General features: G+C 44.4%; 1 protein-coding gene across 3 annotated transcripts in view; it reads right to left on the reverse strand.

Annotated features, from left to right (window-relative positions):
- TOP1 (DNA topoisomerase I) overlaps positions 1–21,132 on the reverse strand; it is a 94,178-nt gene that overhangs the window by 47,044 nt on the left and 26,002 nt on the right. For 2 of the 3 annotated variants that reach the window (XM_014609689.3, XM_006275843.4), the window contains exons 3-4: positions 8,772–8,837; positions 3,115–3,217 (exon numbers count right to left, since the gene is read on the reverse strand). In XM_014609689.3, the coding sequence (XP_014465175.1) occupies positions 3,115–3,217; positions 8,772–8,837 (169 nt within the window). The remainder of the gene's footprint in view (positions 1–3,114; positions 3,218–8,771; positions 8,838–21,132) is intronic. The other variant, XM_014609690.3, reaches the window with a different exon arrangement.

The raw sequence follows: 21,132 nt of genomic DNA on the forward strand, positions 1-21,132 counted from the left end.
CTCACAACCTACTTGTACTGAGCACAGAGAAGAGGAAGACTGCAGTAGGGAATCTTTGCAATATGAATTCTCACCTCTGCTGGGATTCTTTAAAACAAACAACGAATACAACATGTGTGGTCCACCAAGGGATTCCACGAGCCCCTGCCCCAATCCCCTTTCAAGCAGGGGTGCACTGATAGAGATTTTCTGGAACAATACCAATGGCTGACAGCAATCTGATTCAGATATACAGCTCAGCAACTTGGAGACTAGTGTCAGGCTGGTAAGTCTGGTGTGGGGGAAGGGACGTGGGGGGCACATTGAGGCCCTGAGATCTGCTATACACACCCTGGGAGGGCATGGAGGTGTGCGTGCCCCCAAATCTGTGCATGGGGTAAGGGTGGACTGCCACTCAGGGTGGGGCCGGGGTGGTGCTGGACTCCTCCAGGCAGGAGCTGGGCCAGGCTGTGGCAGCAGCGATGGGAGGGGGACTACGGCTGGGGGGGTGGGGTGTGGTGCAGCCACACTAAAATTCGCAATAGGCCCCCCTGTAGCCCTGCTCCCAGCACTGATGCCACCTGCCCCAAGCACAGTTTGGCTCAACCCACCACCAGGAAGAGCTCGGTACCACCCCAGCCCATAGTGGCAGCCCGCCCCCCCGGCAGATTTGGAAGCATGCACCCTATGCCTTCCTAGGGGTGCGCAAGCGGTGGGAGCCACCCTCCTCTCTGCCAGACAAACTGCAGCTCCATCTTGTGCCCCACCCCAGATGAGCAGCGCCTGCCCCAGCCCCATTCCCTCCTTCACCATGGGGGCCTCAATCTGCGCATCCCCCCCCCTCCCCCCCCCTTTCCTTCAAGCCATAACAGACTTACCAGCGCAATGCTGGTCTCCAAGCTGCCAGGCTGCACTCTTGGCCATACGCATGCTGTGGCTGTATGCATGCACATGGAATTTAATCGGCCACATTAGGCGAGAAAAAAAAAAGCCGATTGCCGATACTGTCAATTTCCCCTACATCAGTGCCAATCTGATATGGGACTGATGTATTGATGCACCTCTATTTTCAAATACTGTCTACAGGGTAAATCAGCTTCTTAGGCAAGAATGTATGAGCCCTTTGAGGCACGGACCTTTTGGGGTATCACCTTTATATTGGACCAACTTCATATTTGGGAGAAATTTTGGATACATTTTTGGGCACAAAATACCCTCTCTAAGGCCTTCCTGAAGGTTTTAGGCTTTACAATAGACCAGGCTGTGGTGCCTAGTCATATGAGCTAGTTCTTCATACCATGAGTCGCTTCATTCCTTTCAGTAGAAGTACTTGTGGAGTCAGTCATTATTCAAACTAAACTTTACTGCATTCTAAAACAACGTGAGCTTAATCCTTCTAATCTCATGGCGAAATGTCTCTCAAGAAACACAGCAGTCATCCTGAGTAACTCCATTCCATTGCTGTTTATTATATACAATTAAAGATGACCATTTTGGGGCTACCTCAAGTTATGAACTATTTGATTTGTGTGCTGGGAAAGGTACTTTTTCCAGTTAAAACAAATCCTGACCCCTCCTTCCTACAGCAAGAAGCTCCAAATATACATGAACTCTTAAACTTTACATATGGCATATACATTAATCCTTACTGAAGGGAACTTGCTTTGCTATGATTGCAGAAAAATGGCTTTTTAAAATGAAGTGATAAATATCTGGATGTGTAGGATTTTGAATGTCTACCAAGAAATCATGTTATGTTGTAAGGTGAGAAGTCAAGAGACTGAGGCAGTGCCAACAAATGAGCAATGAGGAGAGTATGCAAGACTGTGTCCAAGGAATTTACAATCTCTGCTGCTGAAGCTGGTAAATGTTGTAAGCAATTTGGCTTGTACATGTCTCTTCTCAACTACCCATTTAAATCCATAAAGACATGCAAAATATGGTGGGGTACGAGACTGTACAGTTAGTGAAGAAAATCAAGTTAGTTATAGACACAATAATGCATCTCAAGTGCACGTAAGTGGTAACTGCTACTCCTGTTTTTCTAAGGTACATAAGTAACAGTTACTTACCCTCCAGTAACTCTGGTTCTTTGGTGTATTAATCAGTGCAGATCCCGTGCAGATATATCTATCTGAGCCTTATGAACAAGAACTTGGAATCATTTCCAAGACAATCTATTCATTAGGGCCACACGTGTAACTGGTGTCTTTTAAAGAAGCGAGTAGCTGCATGCCCTTTTTCAGAGCCTATGTCAGAGTATTACAAAGGGTAGGGATGGCAAGTAGGCTGCAGAGTTCATACTGACTAAGCATCTTGAAAAAAATACCAGTCACTAAAAGGTAAATAGCTCTTCTTGGAATACATGTTAAGGTAGATCCCACCATAGCAAGAGGTATCCTCTCCCTAGGTGGGACTGCAAAGTATCAGCTGTATCGGTCAAACTCAGATTTGAATACAACTTTACTAAATTTAGCCTCTGATCAGTAACTAAGCCCAGTGCATGCTCGATGAATGCGAATGGATTGCCCCACGGAGCTACTTTGCAGATTTAAGATAGTAGTACAATTTTGGAAGCAGGCCGAGGATGTCATTCAGGCTCTCATCAAGTGTCCCCAATGGACTTAGGCAGACAAGGTTCCTTGGGTGAATTTGATATCTTTTATTAGACCAACCAAACTTCATTGCCCAATGGACTTAGCCACTCCAAAAAGAGTGAGCTTCTGTGACTACAGTGAGACTCTCACCAACATGTGCTCAAAGGACTTAAAATATTAATGCTGAACATACACACAGTACCACAAAAAAGTGTGTAGTATCAGCTGGACTGAGCTAACACTCCTTCACCTTATCAAAGACATTTTCCAACCACTTTTAATTATATCATCTAAATTACTAATTCCTACCATTTTAAAAGCATATGGATTCAACTGCACATGTAAAACTATATGCGTATCTCTCAGCAATTTTGACTTTGATTACAGTTCCACTATATACCAAGAACTTAAAAATCCTGTCAAACACGCACAAAAAAACGTACTATCATCACATGGACTGTTTATACAAAGCTTTGACTGTGGGTGAGCAAAGGCCTTTTTTGGGGTCAATGACAACACATCAACTGATTTTCCTTACCTATTACTGTGCTTGGACTTCTCCCGATCTTTTTCCTTGTCCTTCTTGTGCTCTTTATGCCGGTGTTCTCGATCTTTGTGTTTATCTTTGTGTTTGTGAGAATCTGCAAGGAGAAAAGCAAAAGGAGTTAAGAAATAAAATCAGGAGCAATCTGTGTTTTGGGCCACAAGCCCCACATCTATGCATCCTGATGCTGCTATCATATCCCCCTCAAGTCAACATGTGGAAGAACAACTCAGCACTAACAGATTCTATCGTACTTAACAGATAGATCAGTTTATTGGGAACAGTTCACTCCTGATAGCAGCAACTGCATTTAGTCTTTGGCCCAACAATTCTCAAAGACTTCAGGGACATGAAGAGCTCTGTGAATTGGTAAGTATGGTTAACATTATTTTGTTGGTAGGAAAACTAATTTCTCCAGGCAATTAGGTAATTAAGGTAAAATAGCTCCAAGACATTGGTAAAAAGGCAGAAACACTGAGTATGAGGCTGGGAAGTCAGGGTCGCTGGATCCCTAAAGTTAGGCTGCACTGTCCCTTATTCACATATTACTCTACACCCATTAACCCACAGAAGGCAAAACCAACCATGAATATTCTACCTCACAGTCTTCTGCCACAGAAATCTCCTTAGATAGTCAGGATGTCACAGAAACATACAACTGCCTCCAAGAATCACCTATGGACACCTCTCTTTGAGGACTATGTAGACAAAACCTATAGAAGTTTAGTAACTCCATTTAATTTTGGAAAGCAAGTATAGCAACATTTCTGTGATAATTTACATCTAAGAATCTCTTTATACTTTAGGACAATTTAATCTTCACAGTTTCTCTGTGAAGTAGTGATTATCCCCAAGTTAAAGATGGAGAAACTCAGTAAAATTATTTAGCAACTTTGAGGTTTCAGTCTTCCTCCTGCAAGAGATTTCTGATCCAACTATGACAGGTCTCCCGACTCCTAGTCTCGTGCCCTCTAACAAGTTCTTGTAGCTTCTAAACTTTGATTTTACTGTGGATGTACAAAGAAAAAATGCCTTATGTAAATTCCATTTAACCCACTGTTTTATTTGCCTTCAGGTACTGACAGGAGACGCTTGCAATAAAGAAGCTAAAGGAATGCATGAAGGTTGACATTCCAACCTTCCATCTGACTTCTGCCTCTTTCTTTGCTTCTGCTAACTGAGTTCTGTTCTAATACTCCCATATCTCACATCCAATTCAGTATGTAATAATTCACTAATAAGTATATAACTGAGCAAGAAATAATCCAATTCTCTGCATTTTCAGTCACCAGGTGAGTGACTTTAGATTTCTGCACTTCAGTGTTGCAGCTTAATTGTGCTACAGTTTTTAGATCTCAGGCAGCAAGTTGTCTACTGTCCCAGTACACTGAAGCCTTAAAGCAACCTCTGGGCAGACTTTGACAAGTCTCAGAACTGCCAAGGAGTGGTTTCTTGGAAAAAAAAATTACCAAAACAAGACATGTATTTCAGTGGCATGTTGGCAGCCAGCCCTTGCCAATCTTGTGATCCTTCAGATTAGCCACCAGCTGGATGCCTCCACAGGCTGGAAACTGTCTTGGTTTTTCTTCCACAGACCTTTTACTCATGGATTCCTAAGGCAAGGACTGAAATGAACAACTGCCTACTTACATGGGATGAATGGAGCAAATCACTAGAGAAACCATCACAGTGCTATACATAGAAATATGTAAACTAACTTATTTTATAATACAGTCAGATTTCAAAGAGGCACATACATGGTGTCAAACTTTTTCTATTGACTGGTTCACGTTCCCCTGAAGTTGGACAGTATCTGTGTTTGAAATTATAACATGTTAAATGCAGAACAGTAAGATTCATTTATTGTGAGAAAAACACACATGCACGCAAGAGCTGCCTTGCATTGACCTCAGCATTCCATTGCAACCAAGGCCTCTGCTTTCCAGCAACTGCCTGCTGAAATGATCATAGAAAAACAAGGGTTGAAGAGACCCTGAGAAAAAGTCTGATCCACCGCCTGCCCAAGAATAGGATCAATCATCCCAGACAGATAACCTGCAAACCGTAGTCTAATGAGAAATGCTCCCCTGCTTTTACAAGGCAAATTCATTGGCTTCGAGTTCTGAAGCCACATCCCTATAGTAGCAGGGACACAGAAAAGTCATAGTCAAGCTCTGACAACACTTCTCTGCACTGCTGTCCTCTGCACTTAACCCTATGGCCCACCATAGGAGCACTACCACAAAATGCACATGCGCACTTGGTAAGATGAGCTCATTACAAAGTTTTATGGGAAGGAGAGAGAGTACCATTCACCTATTCCATATCCCAGTGGCCAAAAAGCCATGAAAGAAATGCTCCTGGAAAAGAAAACAGAAGCTCTAGTTTCTACTCTGTCTGTAGACAGATACCAAGAGAAAAAAAAGTTTATTTTCAGAAGTACAAAAGAGTAGAGTCTTGTGCCAATAGATATGTCTGCCAATTATCATGTCGCCACTGTCCTCACCATTGCCTAGTGAGAAAATGAGATGAGCGCTCTAAGAAAGGCAGACTAACTGGCAGACAGAAATGGCTGGTGAACAGGCAGCTTTCTGCCTACTTTATGAGGATAAGGGAAACAGAGCAGCATCTAGAGTCATTATTAATGGCTTTTCAGTGGCTTGGTCATTAAATTCCACTTTAGGTATGCGCAGTGCTGGAACCGATGCAGAAGTTGGAACCACTTGAGACTAGCGAATGCAAAAGACAGATGACCAAATCGGCACGAGATCTAAATTCTTCTTGTTCCTGGATATTATTTCCATCCAAGTTCACCGGCCTTGCAGTAGTCAGAGGAAACATGCAACTGTAGTGTACATGACTACTTCTAGAGGTAAATAGTTTTAACACCCTATGAAAATCTCTCCAGTGCCTTCTTTCTGGTTCATTATCCAATTCCTAACTATAAACAAGGACAACCTCCTGCAAGTGAAGGAGGGGACAATCCTTCCATAACAACATACCTATCAAGTGTCTAATAGGATCTGGCCCTAAGTGGACTTCAGTGCCTATTTGTAATCCTATTTCACCCTCCTTGAGTTTCTGAAAAATTATTAACAAAAAGATGGATGGGCTCTGCTGGACAATGCTTTCTGTGAGACTTAACCTTAAGGCCCATTACAAAATTGGCATACTAACTTTTTCATGGATATAAATAGGGTGGGAAAGGATCACACTTAGGCACCTAACAGATCTTTAGATCTCCCTTTTACAGCTAGCTAAAGAATATTTGCTTCTCCCATCCTATACAGGGAAATAATTCTGCTTCTTTTTCAGGATTATAAGTGAAGCCTGTTTTCTGCTGTGAGCTTGATTTGTCCATAAGGAAGTTAGATACGATGTTTACAGATACGCAAGAAATCAAAGATTTAAATGGTTCATGGTTATGCAGGAAGGGGGAAGATGACACACTTCATGGCAGACTTGATAAAAGTCCAACAACTCCAAGCCAGGTATTACCTCTAAGCCTCCCTTGTTGGGATCTGCTAATACATGTGTGGTGTTTAGCATCCCTTCTATTCCAGAATCACTTAATGGATCTGGAGCTGGATTTGTCTGTCAGTATGGTATATCTCCAGAAAAAGATGCCAATTCTCATGCACTTCCTGCTATTCCTTGATCATAAGCTGCTCTGAGTTTCACTGTTGCTTCAGAGTCTCAAGCCTGTCCATTTAAAAGTACTCCTGACATAAGTAAAAAATTATAGACATTTTTTGATTTGTGACACTGCTTTTAATGTGTTTCTTTGGAAAAGGTTGAATCACAAGCCTGTTAGTGACCATGAATATATATTATTGAAACAGTGATGTTTTATTCTCCATGCAGAAACAAAATTCTCGAAGTTAGGATGGCTTTTTAAGTACAGAATCCCCAGAGAAGAGAGACAGGGCTTCAAGACTGTCATGCAGTAGAGATAAACCTAGAGCACTCCTTACTTACCGATGCTAGCTGACAGAAAAGGTCAAACAAAAACAGCATGCAACTATGCTCCCGGAAAGGCCTACCATTTCTTCTACCAAAATGAGCCACCATGTAACCAAAGTAAATCTTGTTAGGCTACATCCTGTTACCCAGCACAGCTTCAGGCCTGATTTCTCAAAGGAGTATTAAGGCCCAAGTCACCATGCTACAGGTACATTTTTTCATGCACGTTTTTAAACCTTAAGTCCTAGAGAGGGAATTGCATTTACCAGGTGAGTGTAATGGCAGATCTAGCAAAACTTTCAGAAGTGTTTCATGTAACATTGCCAGCTGTACAGCAAATCCCATGATATGGATTTTAGAAATCATTTGCCAATCTGATCCAATTTAACTCCCAAGAAATCTGGCTTTCTGAGGAATCTAGTTACTATGGTTTGGTTTGTGTTTTAAGCACACAAAAAGAGGCTAAACATAAAATGTCTGGCTCATCTTCCTTCTATTAAAAAAGTGTCATAACTATTAACATAATACCTGGTACCCCCTATTTTCAAGGCAATTATACTATTTTCCTAGATTAATCAATTCTACTGGATGTGATTGTTTATTACAAATAGGTTCCCCTTCTTATAAGAAGTCTTTGTGGCCAAAGTACAACTTTTTCATTTGTTCTGCTTACGAAGTTTCCATTAGTAATTGCTGCTTTTTTGGGAGATGTTATTCAGTTCTGGGAACCAGGCATTTTTTAATTCCCCTTCCAACTCAGTTAATGGGGAGTTACCTTTGCTCCCACCTTAATACTCTATGGACACATTGATAAATCTCTCAAGTTGTCAATGTATTTTAATTAGATTTTAATGGTATAGGTGAGGATGATCAGAAGGGTTATTCTATATTCACTGCATCTAGACATGGCAATGCAATCAATTATACCAGTCTGAATTTTAACTTAGTTTAGTTTCTCTAGCTTTTCAATAGCTTTTAAACCACATCACCAACCATCAACCTTACTGATGATAAACTCCTGTTCCCAGCAAGTCTTTCCAAAACATTGGTTCATTAATCCCCACCCCTGCCCATTCTGAAGCTGTAAACTCAAAAGCATATGAAGTGGAAACTGTTAAAGGCAAAAATCAGAAAAAAACCCCTCACGTACAATTATGTTAGTTTTGAAGAACCAGATAGTAGACCTTTCTGGCTCAGCATATGTCCACACAGCATTTATTGTGCGGATTTGAAGAAAAAAAAAACCAAACAAACCAGGATGACCTGACCACAGTATTTTCCTCCTTTTCAAGTCAAAATAATCCGTTAAATAACAATTCTAATTACCTCACCTGTATGCAACAGCTTCAGATTATGGGAAGGGCTGATAGAAATGGCAGTTACCCCATTTCTGGCAAAATACTGCTTATCCTTTAGAAGGCATTAAGGGCTATTTTAGCCACATACTGATAACAAAAGATTAATGGGAGGCTACAAATTCCATTAGACTGCTTGGGTGGCACCTGAAGGCAAATCAGGTAATTCAGTTAAGTACATCTGGAAAGAAACTTAAGTTTCATTACAAAAGGCTGGAAAAAGTCAGCTGGGAAGAGGAATCTTGAGCAAAGAAGTATTTTAGCAGGATAATGGTTGACACCCTTTCCCTGGTAAAGAAAACCAATAGGTGTTATGCGAATGGAGCCATGTACCTGTGGCGTGCTGCAAGAACAAGGAACTTGAAGAGAAGTCGAAGAAATCTTTATCTGAATCCAAACCTGTGGTGGACAAATGATACTTAAATTTAGTTTGATTTGTTTACAATTCCGAACAATGCTACTGGAGAGAGCCCGGAGTCTTCTTATTCTAAATAGAAAAATGGAAGAGAAGGGGAGCTCGGGACAGGAGATGAGTGATACATTAGGACTACTGTTGTATGTATGGGAAGCCATGTGGTTGAGACACTTAGTTCCTGTTCAGGGGTGGGAAGGACATTGTTACCCTGAAAGATGTGGAACTGAGAGACCAGCAACACAATGGCCTCTTAGTCTTGGGAAACAAGCAACCAGAAGGCCAGAGTAGATTTACTGCATCCAGCAGGAGGAAGCGTGCTGTGTAGAGAGAAATCCAAAAGCAAAGCAAACCAAGAAATAGTCCACTTTTATTTAAAAACTCTGTTATAATGAGCAGAAGAACAAGATAAATATTAAAGAACCTATTTCCAAAACATATTTGGGGAGAGGTAAATAATTTTGTCCTCTGCTTTCTAAAACAGTCTCTCAACAAGTCTAATTTGTTTACCTTTTAAAATATGGCCCCATTTTCCACCAGGAAGCATCAGAACTTTGACTTCTATAGGAAAGGTCCCACGAAGAAAAGTTTAAGGGCAGCACTGGTGGTGAGATCCCTATATTAAAAATTAACTAAATATAGGAAATCCATTCCTCCCCCTTCCCGCAACACACACAGATTGGTTTACTGGCCTTGTTCTACTTTATAAAGGGAAAAAAAAGAATTCATTCTGTTAATTCTAATAGATGATTGGGTGGAGAGCAATACCTACCAAGGAATAAACCAGTTTCACTATGCTGCCATTTTCTTTTTGGGAAAGTATGTGGCTTTCAATAGAAAATCTGTCCTTGGCTCCACTAACAGATCATCCCTGGAACATCACTGTGAGAACTGGCAATTCTTCTTTTGAGGGCCTTGCATAACCAAAGAACAGACAGGGTGAAAAAGCTAAACTCACCCAATTCCTATTACAAAGTGGTCTCTCTTGTTTTTAAGTTTATGGCTGCTGACATCTGTTTAAAGGCATGATGGGATCTTATCTCTGATCCCAACAATTGTACCTCCTGCTGTGCCACATATGAATGGCAGGGTACAAGATTCTGGGATTTGGAATCTGATGCAAATCATATTCTACTTGTCAGTGCAGGGGGAGCCCAGGATCATGAGTTAAAATTCAGGTGCCCAACAAATCAGCTGATTATTGGCTGGACTAAGACTGGCGTGGTTCAAGCCTCAGCATGGTCCTGGATGGTCAGCCTGCAGGGACCACACCAGGCCTCGCTGGAGATCCTGATGCTGTCCTAACCCTGTCACGCATTCAGTTTGTGTGATAGAAACCAGCCACAAATCTTACACGTTTTTGTGTACTATTTTTCTGGCTGGTTTTCTTTTGTGTGGAGACATTAATTCCCTGAAAGCGTGGCTGGGTTACTATTTAAGACAAGATTAACAGACTAATTGAGTCTTAAGGTTAACATTTGCCAGGGGTCTTTATTCTTAACCTTGTGATGTTTTACAAAGCCTCCTTTTCCATCAAAAAGTTTGGACTAATGGGTATTAGTTTGTGGAGACAAAACAGGGCTTTGCTGCCTAAACTCCTGGGCTGGAAGTGCCTGTTGAGGATGTTAGTTCTCTTTACCAGCAAGGAAGCCTGACTATAAACTACGGAAGAGCTACAGGAACTTCCTTTGGCCACAGACTAACACTACATAAAGGGATGGATCATGACCATTACACTGAACAGGTTGGGTTTTTCCCATTTGTGGTATGTGCTGGTGTGCTATATTTTGAACACTGGCTAATATGAGACAAAAGGAAGTAGAGAGAGCCTTGGCTTCCACAGAAACACTGTTTCATTTCCCTTTGCTCTCTATAAATTTAAAATTACACTGGCTCTGTTTTAAAGGCAAGTATCTGTACACAACTGTTATCACACAAGTTTTAAGATGGAAAGATGGGGGGGTCCTTAAAGAAAAAAAATGAGGAGGAAAAGGTTTGATCTCCCCAAAAGTGCACTCCCTAGTCTGACCTAAAGTAAAGCAGTTGGGACTGCTCTTAAGTGAAGTTTGGTGCCTTCACAGCAGTTATTAGTGGTCAGCATGTGATTCTTCAGTGCCATCCAAGATCACTGGCTCCAAGTATGAAGTTCTTTCCACTCCTAGGCTTCTCAGAATCATCTACAACTTCGGGCAAGAATGTTATCTCTAAGCTTAGAGATATTATACATTTGCAAACAACTGGACATGGTAGTGGTCTACAAAGCAAGTGTTTCCACATCGTGATTTTTATAGTTCCGAGGCATGGGTATCTTGAATGGGTGTTAAAGGCTTTATGACTCAGTTTCAGAATTATGCAGTTGACCTCTTTGCACAGAAGGGAGGCACACTTATATTGAGAGACAACAGTCATTGCCTAGACAGGTCTGGCTAGTCTTATAACTAGTAGTATCAACTGAGAAAGGGTTAGCCCCGTTCTGGGCTCAAGCTTTGCCATGGTCCTGAACAACAATATTTATTACACAGTGAAGATATTTTTGGATTATAGGGTCCATCATCCTATTTACTGGGTTGGATGAAGAGTATGCTTGCGTGACCACGCTGAAGTACTGTTACTACCAATTGAACCCCCCTTTCTTCCCCCAATTTATTTCTTGCAATTGTTAGCATAATTTAACATGGTGCTGAATAAAAGTGTTATGCTGCTGAAAGGACACTGAATCTATCAACACATGCATGTTACACTCAAAGACTTGAGTCAACTATAATTTCTTTAAACAATCATTGTGTTGCTGGCAAAAAAGGCACTGTCTCAATAGGCAAATGTCTTAGGCATTTAATTAAGATGAAGTTGGTGACACAAGCTCCCCATCAGAAAAAACTTAAGTCATAACAGTTATCCAACATCTTCAAAAGCAACAGAGTGATCTGGTTGTGGAGGGGGTGGGAGGTGGATTATCTAGCAAGCCCTAACTGTAATCCTATTCATAAGCATTGCTTTGTGGGAGGTTCTGGTCAGCTTAGGTTAAGCAAGCAATTCACAGCAAAAAGCTTACTTCAGACAAGAAAAGCAAAAAGATAGGGCAAAGCTTCCATGCAGCTTGAAAGGCAGAAGTAAAACAGTTACAACTCTGGACTGTTACCGACTTATGCGATCTAACAACTTTCAAACCTTACTTTAAAAGGTTATTGTGCTTCTTGACCACACAAAGATTTCAAGAAGCTTAACTGTTGACACAGCTCTTTATGATCCTTGGGCAGAAAGTCTATAGAAACTAGAGGTGCACCGATACACTGGTCCCGTACCCACGGTGAGGGAGCAAGTGGGACTGGGGCTGGTACTGCCCAGCTGGGGTGGGTCCGGGGGGATGTGGGTTTGTGTGTGATGACTCTTGCTTCTGCATGCACCCCAGGAGGAAGCAGAGGGGACACGTGCCCCCCAGATCTGTGTATGGGGCAAGCTGTAACAACAGGCTGCCGCTGGGGCCAGGGGTGATGTTGGCCTCTTCCTGGTAGGGGTGTTGGGCAGGGGCTGTGCTCAGGGAGGGTGGCAGCAGTCCTAGGAGGGGGAGTTCAAGAGTCAGTGATTTTGGGGTGGCTGTAGCCCAGCCCGCTTCCAGCACTGCCACCACCTGCCCTGCCTGAGTGGAGCCCTGGCCCAAACCCTCCCACCAGGAAGAACCCAGTACTGCTCCTAGCTCCAGCCCACAGTGGCAGCCTGCCCTCACCCTGTGCAGAGATCCAGAGGGCACATGCCCCCCCCATGCTTCCTCCAGGGGTGCGCACAGTGGGAGGCACTGCCACCCCCTCCCCACAGCCCCTCTAGACGAGCCACTTGCAGCTTGGTTCTCCACCCCACCCCATCCAGGCAGCACCTGTACCTGCCCCAGCCCCATTTCTGTCCCCCACTCACCAGCTGGATGCTGCTTTCCAAGCTGCCGGGGTGCATAATGGCAAACTGGATCAGTATTGGTTGACGTGGCCCATTAATAATTGGCCATCAGTATTGACTCAAAAAATCTTTATCAATATACCCCTAATAAAAACTCTAGGTATAATCATAAAGTTACAGTAACTGAAAATTAACCATGTATCTGGCTCTCAATGACATGGGCTTGGCATGGAGAGAAGCACAGGACTCAGAGGTAAGTGGTTTTTGTCTAGACACAAAGGAAGTAGTTAAAAAAGCAAAGAGCAGCTTCTAGGAATTGCTGACCACGTCACCATCAGAGCAATAGAGGAGTCAGGGCAGAGGACAGTAACTACAGAGAGCAATCAAAAGAACTTTCACACTTCCTATCACTGCCAGGACCTGGAATCCTTCTACATGTTCCTGGCGAGATGGATAATGCATTTAAACAGTGCTTGTGGACAAAATGCAGCACTTCTGATGTCTAACTTTACAATGGGCTTCCTGTGGAAAATCAGAAATCTCACTATTATTCCAGTGCCTTGGTTTCCCTTATAAAACAGGGCACCATCACCTACTATTGAGAGTCAGTGCTCATCTTTAATGTTTGCAAGTCATCTAATGTTCTGACATGGCACAAGGGATGTACAAAAGCATAATCTATGGGAAGACCACTTTCTGCTCATTAAGACCAAATTCCACGTAACATTAAATCATTCATCTTTAACTGAATAATTCTCTGGCTTGTAAGTGGAGGTCCATGCCAACTTCTATTCCATTATTTTGACTCTAAACCTGCATGTCTGTCTGCTAATTAAAACTAGACAATGAAGAAAATGGACTTGTATTTTCAGTCACTTCCAACTCCCAAGAAATACTGGAAGTACCGCTGAAACAAATTGGCTGGGTTTCTGGTACTTCTGCTAGAAGCAACATGTGTAAGCCGGTTCTTACAAAAGCTGCCTGATGTGTGAACCTTACCCAATAGAGTTCAAAGCTACCCCTGTAATATTTGGTACTACAGACCACCTTTGGCCCCTGAGCTTGTAAAATCCAGCCCATGCTCAAACAGAAACAGACTGGCTCAATTAAATGTACACTGGCTAACTCTTTAAAGCCCGTTAGAATTTATTTTGCTGTCAAATTCAAGCAAACAAAGAAAAAATGGCTTTGCCCCAACCCACTTCTTTCCAGTGCATCACCAGCCTGGCTCAATTAGCTTACAGCAGTTGTTATCATTTGAATACATTCCAGCAGTTGCCGAGAGACTTCCAGCATGTGCAGGATTCAGTCCCAGACTGGTATGACAGGGTAAAAGCTGACAACATGTCCCTTTGATGCAAAGGCTTTAGCTACAGTACCTGCTGTCTCTACCTCAAATAACAAAATGTATATATGCCATTTCTTTGTCAATCTTCCAAAGACCCTACTGCTATATGGCAGAAAAAGAAAGTACAAACCCATGGAAGAATATTACACAAGGAATACTGACCTGAAGACACTGAAGGTGGTCAAAAGGCCAAGTGGTCCTTTCTGCATTCTTTCTGCCCCTTGAGATAGGTACATAGATTTATGAGGAATTCCTGAATTTACTAGAATATAAGATGACTCTGATCACAGGATGACCTCCCCCCCATAGTTAATTCTATATATGGAAAAATTTATCAATTAGATATAATTTTCCAGGAACAGAATCTAATTATTGGAGGTTTGCCTTGAGTTTGTCTCCTTCCCACTGCTAGAGCAAGGAAGATGAATCGGGGGGGGGGGGGGGGGGGGTCAGGTGGCCCTGCTGCCCTCTGCCTGCCCCTTGCAGTGCCCCGCTTACTCGTCATACCATATTCTCCCTGAGCACATGGAAGCGCAGAGCAAATTTGAAAACAATGACCTTAAAAATCAACACAGCTGTAGTAATTTGCATACAGTACCCATAGACTTCATTCATCCAGAACTGATACATTCTGCCTTTTTTTTCCCTTCAAACTGCTGCAAATTTTGGCAGTTTTCCATATATACCTTTTAAGTGGCACTTTTGTACCTACTTATACATAGAGGTCTGCCAAACAAGGCAGGTGCTGACAGATTTTCCAGGCAGACCACAGGACTGGAAGCCATTTCTGCAGGTGAAGAATGGCAGGCCCCTCCCCATCACACCTCTGACTGGCTGAGGGGCCCTGGTGGCCCCTCCTCTCAATGGTTGCAAGGGCTGCCCATCATGTGGTCACACAAGCATACCCCATGTCAACTGGCAACAAGGGACAGCCCTCACAGCCAATCAGCAACAAGAGGTGGGGCTGGCAGAGGGAGCCAGTATTTTATTTTCTGAGAGATTCCATCCCCCCAGAGCCCAAAATAGAAGTTTCCACAAAAATCATAAAATTTTGTCAGGTCCCTACTAATATAAAAGCACAAACTATGCATGATGTTAGTACAAAACCAAAAGGCTTACCACATAGTTCATTGGTCTGGGCCCCAGCAGAATAAGAGCATTTCAAGCCACAGTGATGCCATAGCTCAACACTGCTTAGTATGTGCGTGTACTCCAGATAACCTCTTAACAAAGAATCTGTATCCTAATTAGCCCCCAACTCATGACTGGAACCAGATGTCCTTGTCATGAGTCCTGGGATCCCTTAAAAACTTATATGCAGATGAGGTAAAAGGCAACCTAGTTTGGCTCCACCTCATAGAGGGCAGGGCCACACAAATCATGTGCAACAAGCTAAGCGGAGTCAACACAGGGATACTGGGTGAACAGTTTGGGTGATGTTTGACAGATATAAGGCTGGTAAAGAAACAGGAATCATTGTAAATGGGAAAGAAAAGGTGAAGTTCAGTTGTGGGAGTGAAGAAGAAATTGAACTGTATGCAGTGCGGTGGCTCACCATGACTTTATTTGAAGACAGTGCTGACGGGGACTGTGGTCATGGAATCCTAGAAAAAAGTATGGTTGGAAGGGATCTAAAAGCAGGACCATCCCCAACTATATCATGTCACTGTATCACCAGCTGGTCAATGGGCACTACCACATATCTTATTCAAATAGGCTGCACTGACAATTCTTGTGGTAGATTCCCATCAGCATTGAAAACCTAATGATAATCTATGCCTTAAAGGTAGAGAAAGGGAGCAACAGACCATTGGGGTATGGAGCAGGGGCGGGCAACTATTTCAGGCGGAGGACTGCTTACCCAGTTTTGGCAACCTGTTGAGGGCCACATGGGTAGCTCTGCCCCTTGTCAGGTGCCCCACCCCCTGGTCACCATCTTGGGACCAATGTCCCAATGTCCTGGGACCAAAGCCCCAGAGCCAGCACCAGCAGGGAGAGGGGGAAGCTGACCCAGCTCCATAGAGCCCCTACCAGCTGGGACCCTGTACTCCTGCTGCCCTGCTCTGGGCCCTGCTGGCGCTGGCCCCAGGACACTGGTGCAGGCCCCATGCTCCCACTGGCACACGTGCCCCCCCTCCCCCCCAGCTCCGTAGTACAAGTGGGGGGCTGCACGCAGCCCTGACCCCCTGCTTGCTGGCAGGAAACGAGGTAGTTCCAAGTGCAGGGGGAAAAGCGGCCCCTCCCCGCCCTGTGGCTGGCACTCCCTGCTGCAGCTGCTCGCAGCCTGTGCAGGGCCATCCTGAGCAGGCATAGGCAGCCCCATAAGGGCTGTGAGTGGCTACAGCATGGGTCACCTGTGGGGCCGGTTTTCCCCCACGCTCAGCACCAGCTTGTAACCCACTCCCATTGCCAGCCTGGGCCGGCTCCCAGGAGATGCTTAGCGTGGAAGAAAGCACCCTCCCTTTCTTGCCGTGCTAGGCAGTGTTTGCTGCTACTACCCACCCAAAGCTCGCATGCTGGGAAGCACAGAGACGGCAGTGGCAGCCTTACTACATCCTACTGTGGCCCTGGTGGGGAGCGGGACAGGGCTGTAAGGGGCAGGGCCAGCTCCTCACCACTGGGCACACTCCCAGGGGGGCAGGGGTAACCTGTGTCCCCCCAGATCTGTGCATGGGGCAGGGATGGGACAGGCTGCCCGCTGCAGGCTTGGGGAGCTGCTCCCTGCTACTGCACACACTCCCAAGGGGCAGAGGGGCTCCATGTCCCACACATCTGTGTGTGGGGCAGAGGCTGCGTGCTGTCCACATCAGGCTCGTGCTCCCTGCTCTGCTGCCCTCCCCTGCAGCCCAGCATCTGTGACCTTGCACTGCAGGGAACAGTGGAGCAGCACTTGAAGCTGCCTGATGCTGCAAGCCCCGCACATGACATGTTTTCCTCTGTGCACAGGAATACATGCCATGGTGAGGATCAGCCTCCTGCCCAAACCTGTAGCAGACAGGCAGCAGGGGTGAAGCCAGACTCTGTGCTCCACTCCACTGCAGGAGAGACAACCTCCTGGCAGGGGGCTGCAGACCTAGGTTCCTGGCCCTGTAGCCCTGGCAGCTAGGAGCCCCCTCTGGCAGGGCTAGGGGAGCTGAGGGGCTCCAGCATGGCTAGGGGGGCTTGTCACTTTAATCATGGATTCAAGGTTTTTTTTAATCAGAGAATTTGCAAATTTTTTTTTAAATCAGAGGAAACCAGGATCCTGGTTTGATATGACAGAGTGGATCATGATTACATTTTTGAGGCGTTATAAATTTATCTGGGAACCCCGCTTTTCCTATGTTGGATAAAGTTACTGTATAGAGAAGCAGAGAGTCAAGTCCAAGTTAAAAGGCACCTAAGCAGGGTCTTTAAAATTCATACAGGGGCAAGAAAACTATTTGTGCATGGCACAGAACCGTTTCCTGAAGGAATAAGGAAAAACAAGATTGTAAGTGGACTAAAGATACCAGGAAGGGGTGAGGTAAAATGTGTACTATACAGGAACGATCAGTGTAGTAGTTAGACAGAATTTCAGTGTAAAGGATACTAAAGCATACAGAATATGGAGAAGTAACGGGCTAAATTAAATGCATCGAAAAGCACCGTGTGGGAGTGGGGAACTGGAGGGACTTGGAGAAATTGGGCCTTCAAATAAGAGAGAAATCAGAGTGCTTGGGATCCTGGTGAATGCCAAAGGGAAAGGTAATGCAGCATGGGAAAAGGTAACAGCAAGGCTATAGCAAATACTTTGGTTATCATCTGGAAGGACACTGTCCTTTGCCAAAAAAGTGGCAGCAGTTAAAACTATGCTACGGTTGATTATTCTACATACGGGAACTGTATTCCCACTGATGTGGCAGCAGACAGCCAAAGTACAGAGGGAAACGTGTGTTCTTCTGGAATGCTAAAAGAGAAAGGTTCGCTAGAGATGAACCATACGAAGCAAAAGAGGTGAGGGGATGGAGGCTGCTGGACTTGAGATTGTTCATCTATCCAAAACACAGGTCAGTCGCATCATATACGCATTTAACTTGCGCAAATTCAACTATACATGGGGGGCAGGGCTTGAGCTTGCACATGGCGCTGCCAGTTACCTTGAGGCCCATTATGGCAGTGACAGCCACTGCCTCCAAAACCTCCTGCTGTCTCCATGGAGCCATGCCCAGAGCTGTGTGACCAGCCGCCAGCGTGGTGGTGGCCAGGCGGCGCGAAGCCATCCCCACCACCACCCTGTGCTGTGCCGCTGCCTCCGGCTGCACAGCTCTAAGCATGGCACCACGTGCAAACTCAAGCCCCACCCCCCCCCCCACCCTGCATATAGTCACCGATTTTCGCCTTAGGCGCTGGCTTCAGTACCTAACCCCCACGTAAGATGTGACTGACCTGTACGTAAGCTCGATATGCAAGGCAATACTGGAAGGTGAGGGGAAAGCAGCGCATATTACCCAAGTTCACATGGCTGCAATTCTGAGGAAACAGGGAGTAGTGTCAGACCTCTATGAAGAGTCCATGGCCATGGCAACCACTGACTCATTACATCAGGATGGAAGGATTAATGCAGAGGTATAAAATAAGCAAAGGTAGGGCTGGAGGTCCTAAAGGATCATAAGAAATTGACGAAAGCCGCAAGGGAAAGTCAGGATGGCACTGGTGGGAAACTTTACAGAAGGACAAGTAAAGAACGTGTGCGAAGTGGGGGGCGGATAAACAACTAAAAGGCGAACATGGTGACCTAGTGAGGATGCTTGTAAGAAATATCTTGCCAGTGAGGGAAGTGCAACACAGATGGGGCTTGACAAGCTCATTAAGGTGCCTAAGAGAGGTGCAGGAAAGAAGAAACAGCAGGACAAGTTTTTGGGAGTATACATATGCAAAGGATGCGTGGGAAAAGGTCTGCTGCTTTCTGAATGTCACCCAAATAAACCTGTCATTAGTGCAGGAGATACTAGTATATGGACTCATAACAGAGGAACAAGAGGAAAAGAGGAAACATTAAGGACTTTGTCAGCATGTGTTTAAACTAGTTTACAAAAAGTAAGAAACCTCTGAGTGTTTAAGGGTTGGCATTCCCTTAAAGAGAAAGCCTGAAGCTGGGGCTGCATAAGCTGAAATACTAAATCAATAGGGACAAGGATGAGATCAGGGAGGAAGAGTTGGAGAAGAGAAGGAAAAAGGAGCAGACACACTTGTTTCGCTAAACCAAGAGAGGCCTGACGGGAAAGGTGGAGTTTCAGGTGGTTACTGAGGTAACTGTTTTTTATGGGGTTCTGTATGAATAAAATAATTTCTAAGGGTTTGTTTTTTTCTGGTAAGTTAATATATGTTGTTTAATATAGGGGCAGGCAATTATTTTGGGTGGAAGGCCGCTTACCAAGTTTTGGCAAGCTGTTGAGGGCCACACGGGTAGCCCTGCCACTTGATAGGTGTCCTACCCCCTGGTTACCATTTTGGGACTGGAAGTCCCACCCCTTAAACCCCGACTTTTGTCCAGAAGTGTCTCCTATTGCCTCTAAAAGTACTCCTTCTAGCAAGGGTTTTTGCCATCTTAAAGCCAGAAAAAATACCTAATTATATTCTAAAAAGCAAACACCTAAACATTCATTAATTTGATTTCAAAAAATATTTTTGTCCTGGTTTACATGAGTTTCTGTAGTATACACAGAGATAATTGTATATAATAGCTTAAAATGAAATCTTACTCTTTATGTTGTAGGGGTCTGTGGGTATGGTGTGAGGAAGCAAGTGGTTGGGTATGGGTTTGTGGGGGGCTGTGAGGGGAGGCTAGCTGGAGCGTGTGAGGGGGCATGGGGGTCTGCATATATGGCAGTGCGAGGCAGGGGGAGGTGTTGAGTGTATGTGTATCATGGGGTGTGTGTGGGACTTGCCCTATGAAAAAATACACACACACCCTGGAGTACTGGTGCAGCCCCATGCTCCTGGTCTGGGGATGCAGCAGGGAGCCATGTGGTGCTGGAACAGGGCTGGGGTAGGAAAGTAGGGAAATGGCTGGGGTGGGCTCCTGCTGCTGGCTCTTCCAGGTCCTACTGCCTCTGGCTCCTGTGGTCTTTGGCAGGCAGCCAGAAGCAGATAAATATTTTTCAGGAATCCCACGGTCCAGAAAGAATGGCCTGGTGGGCTGGATTCAGCCCATGGGCTGTACTTTGCCCACCCTGGTTTAATATATATATAGTTTTTTTATATGTAGTTATTTCTGTGACATGAACTCTTGCTAAAACAAGGATGCTCAATATGTGTAGCTTTGTAAGTGTAGGGTAAGTGTGTTCTTAATAATATTTGTAAGAAAATGAAAGAAAAAGTCCCCATCCTCCTTTTGGAACCAGGGAAGGGAGTCAGAGCTTGTCTGGCCTCTCCAAGTGCTGGCTTGGTATTGCAGTACACTTCCAGACCTAGTCTTTGTTTCTTCCTGGGGGGGGGGAAAAAAAAAAAACTGCTCTCTTTTTTTCCTGAAGGGCCCCACACACAAAAATACATTTCCCAATATGGGCCACATGTTTCAGTCACGCTCAGGTGTTGCCTGAAATTAAAAATCAGCTTCACAGTTGGTTTCCATTGCTAAGCACATGCTGCTTTTAGCAGCAGTTTAGTGATAGACAAGGTGTTTAATGAGGTTTCCTGGTATGCAAATATAAGACCAGAGGCCCCCCCCCCCCTCCCCGTGCCAATTGGAGCAGGGGGAACTCGCCTTGCGTTCAAGTAAGTATGGTGAGGACTGGAAGTTTCATGTCATACAGGAAAGGACTATGAGAAAGTACCTTAATTAAATGTGGTGACAATTTACAGGCTAGTAGTGGCATATACTGCATGCAACAGGAAACTTTGGGCAGTTGCTTCAATTTCCACCTTTCTAAAGTTGAACAGGAATGACTTAAGGCAGGGGAAATAGGGATCAGTATCATATGAGTGGCTGACATCAGCCTGAACTCAAATTATAATATTGATACAGCACTCTCATATTCAACACATACCTTTCCCCAAAAAATCAACCCCCCCCCCCCCATTTT

Source organism: Alligator mississippiensis, chromosome 9, assembly GCF_030867095.1.
Source record: "Alligator mississippiensis isolate rAllMis1 chromosome 9, rAllMis1, whole genome shotgun sequence".
Lineage (NCBI taxonomy): Eukaryota > Metazoa > Chordata > Crocodylia > Alligatoridae > Alligator > Alligator mississippiensis.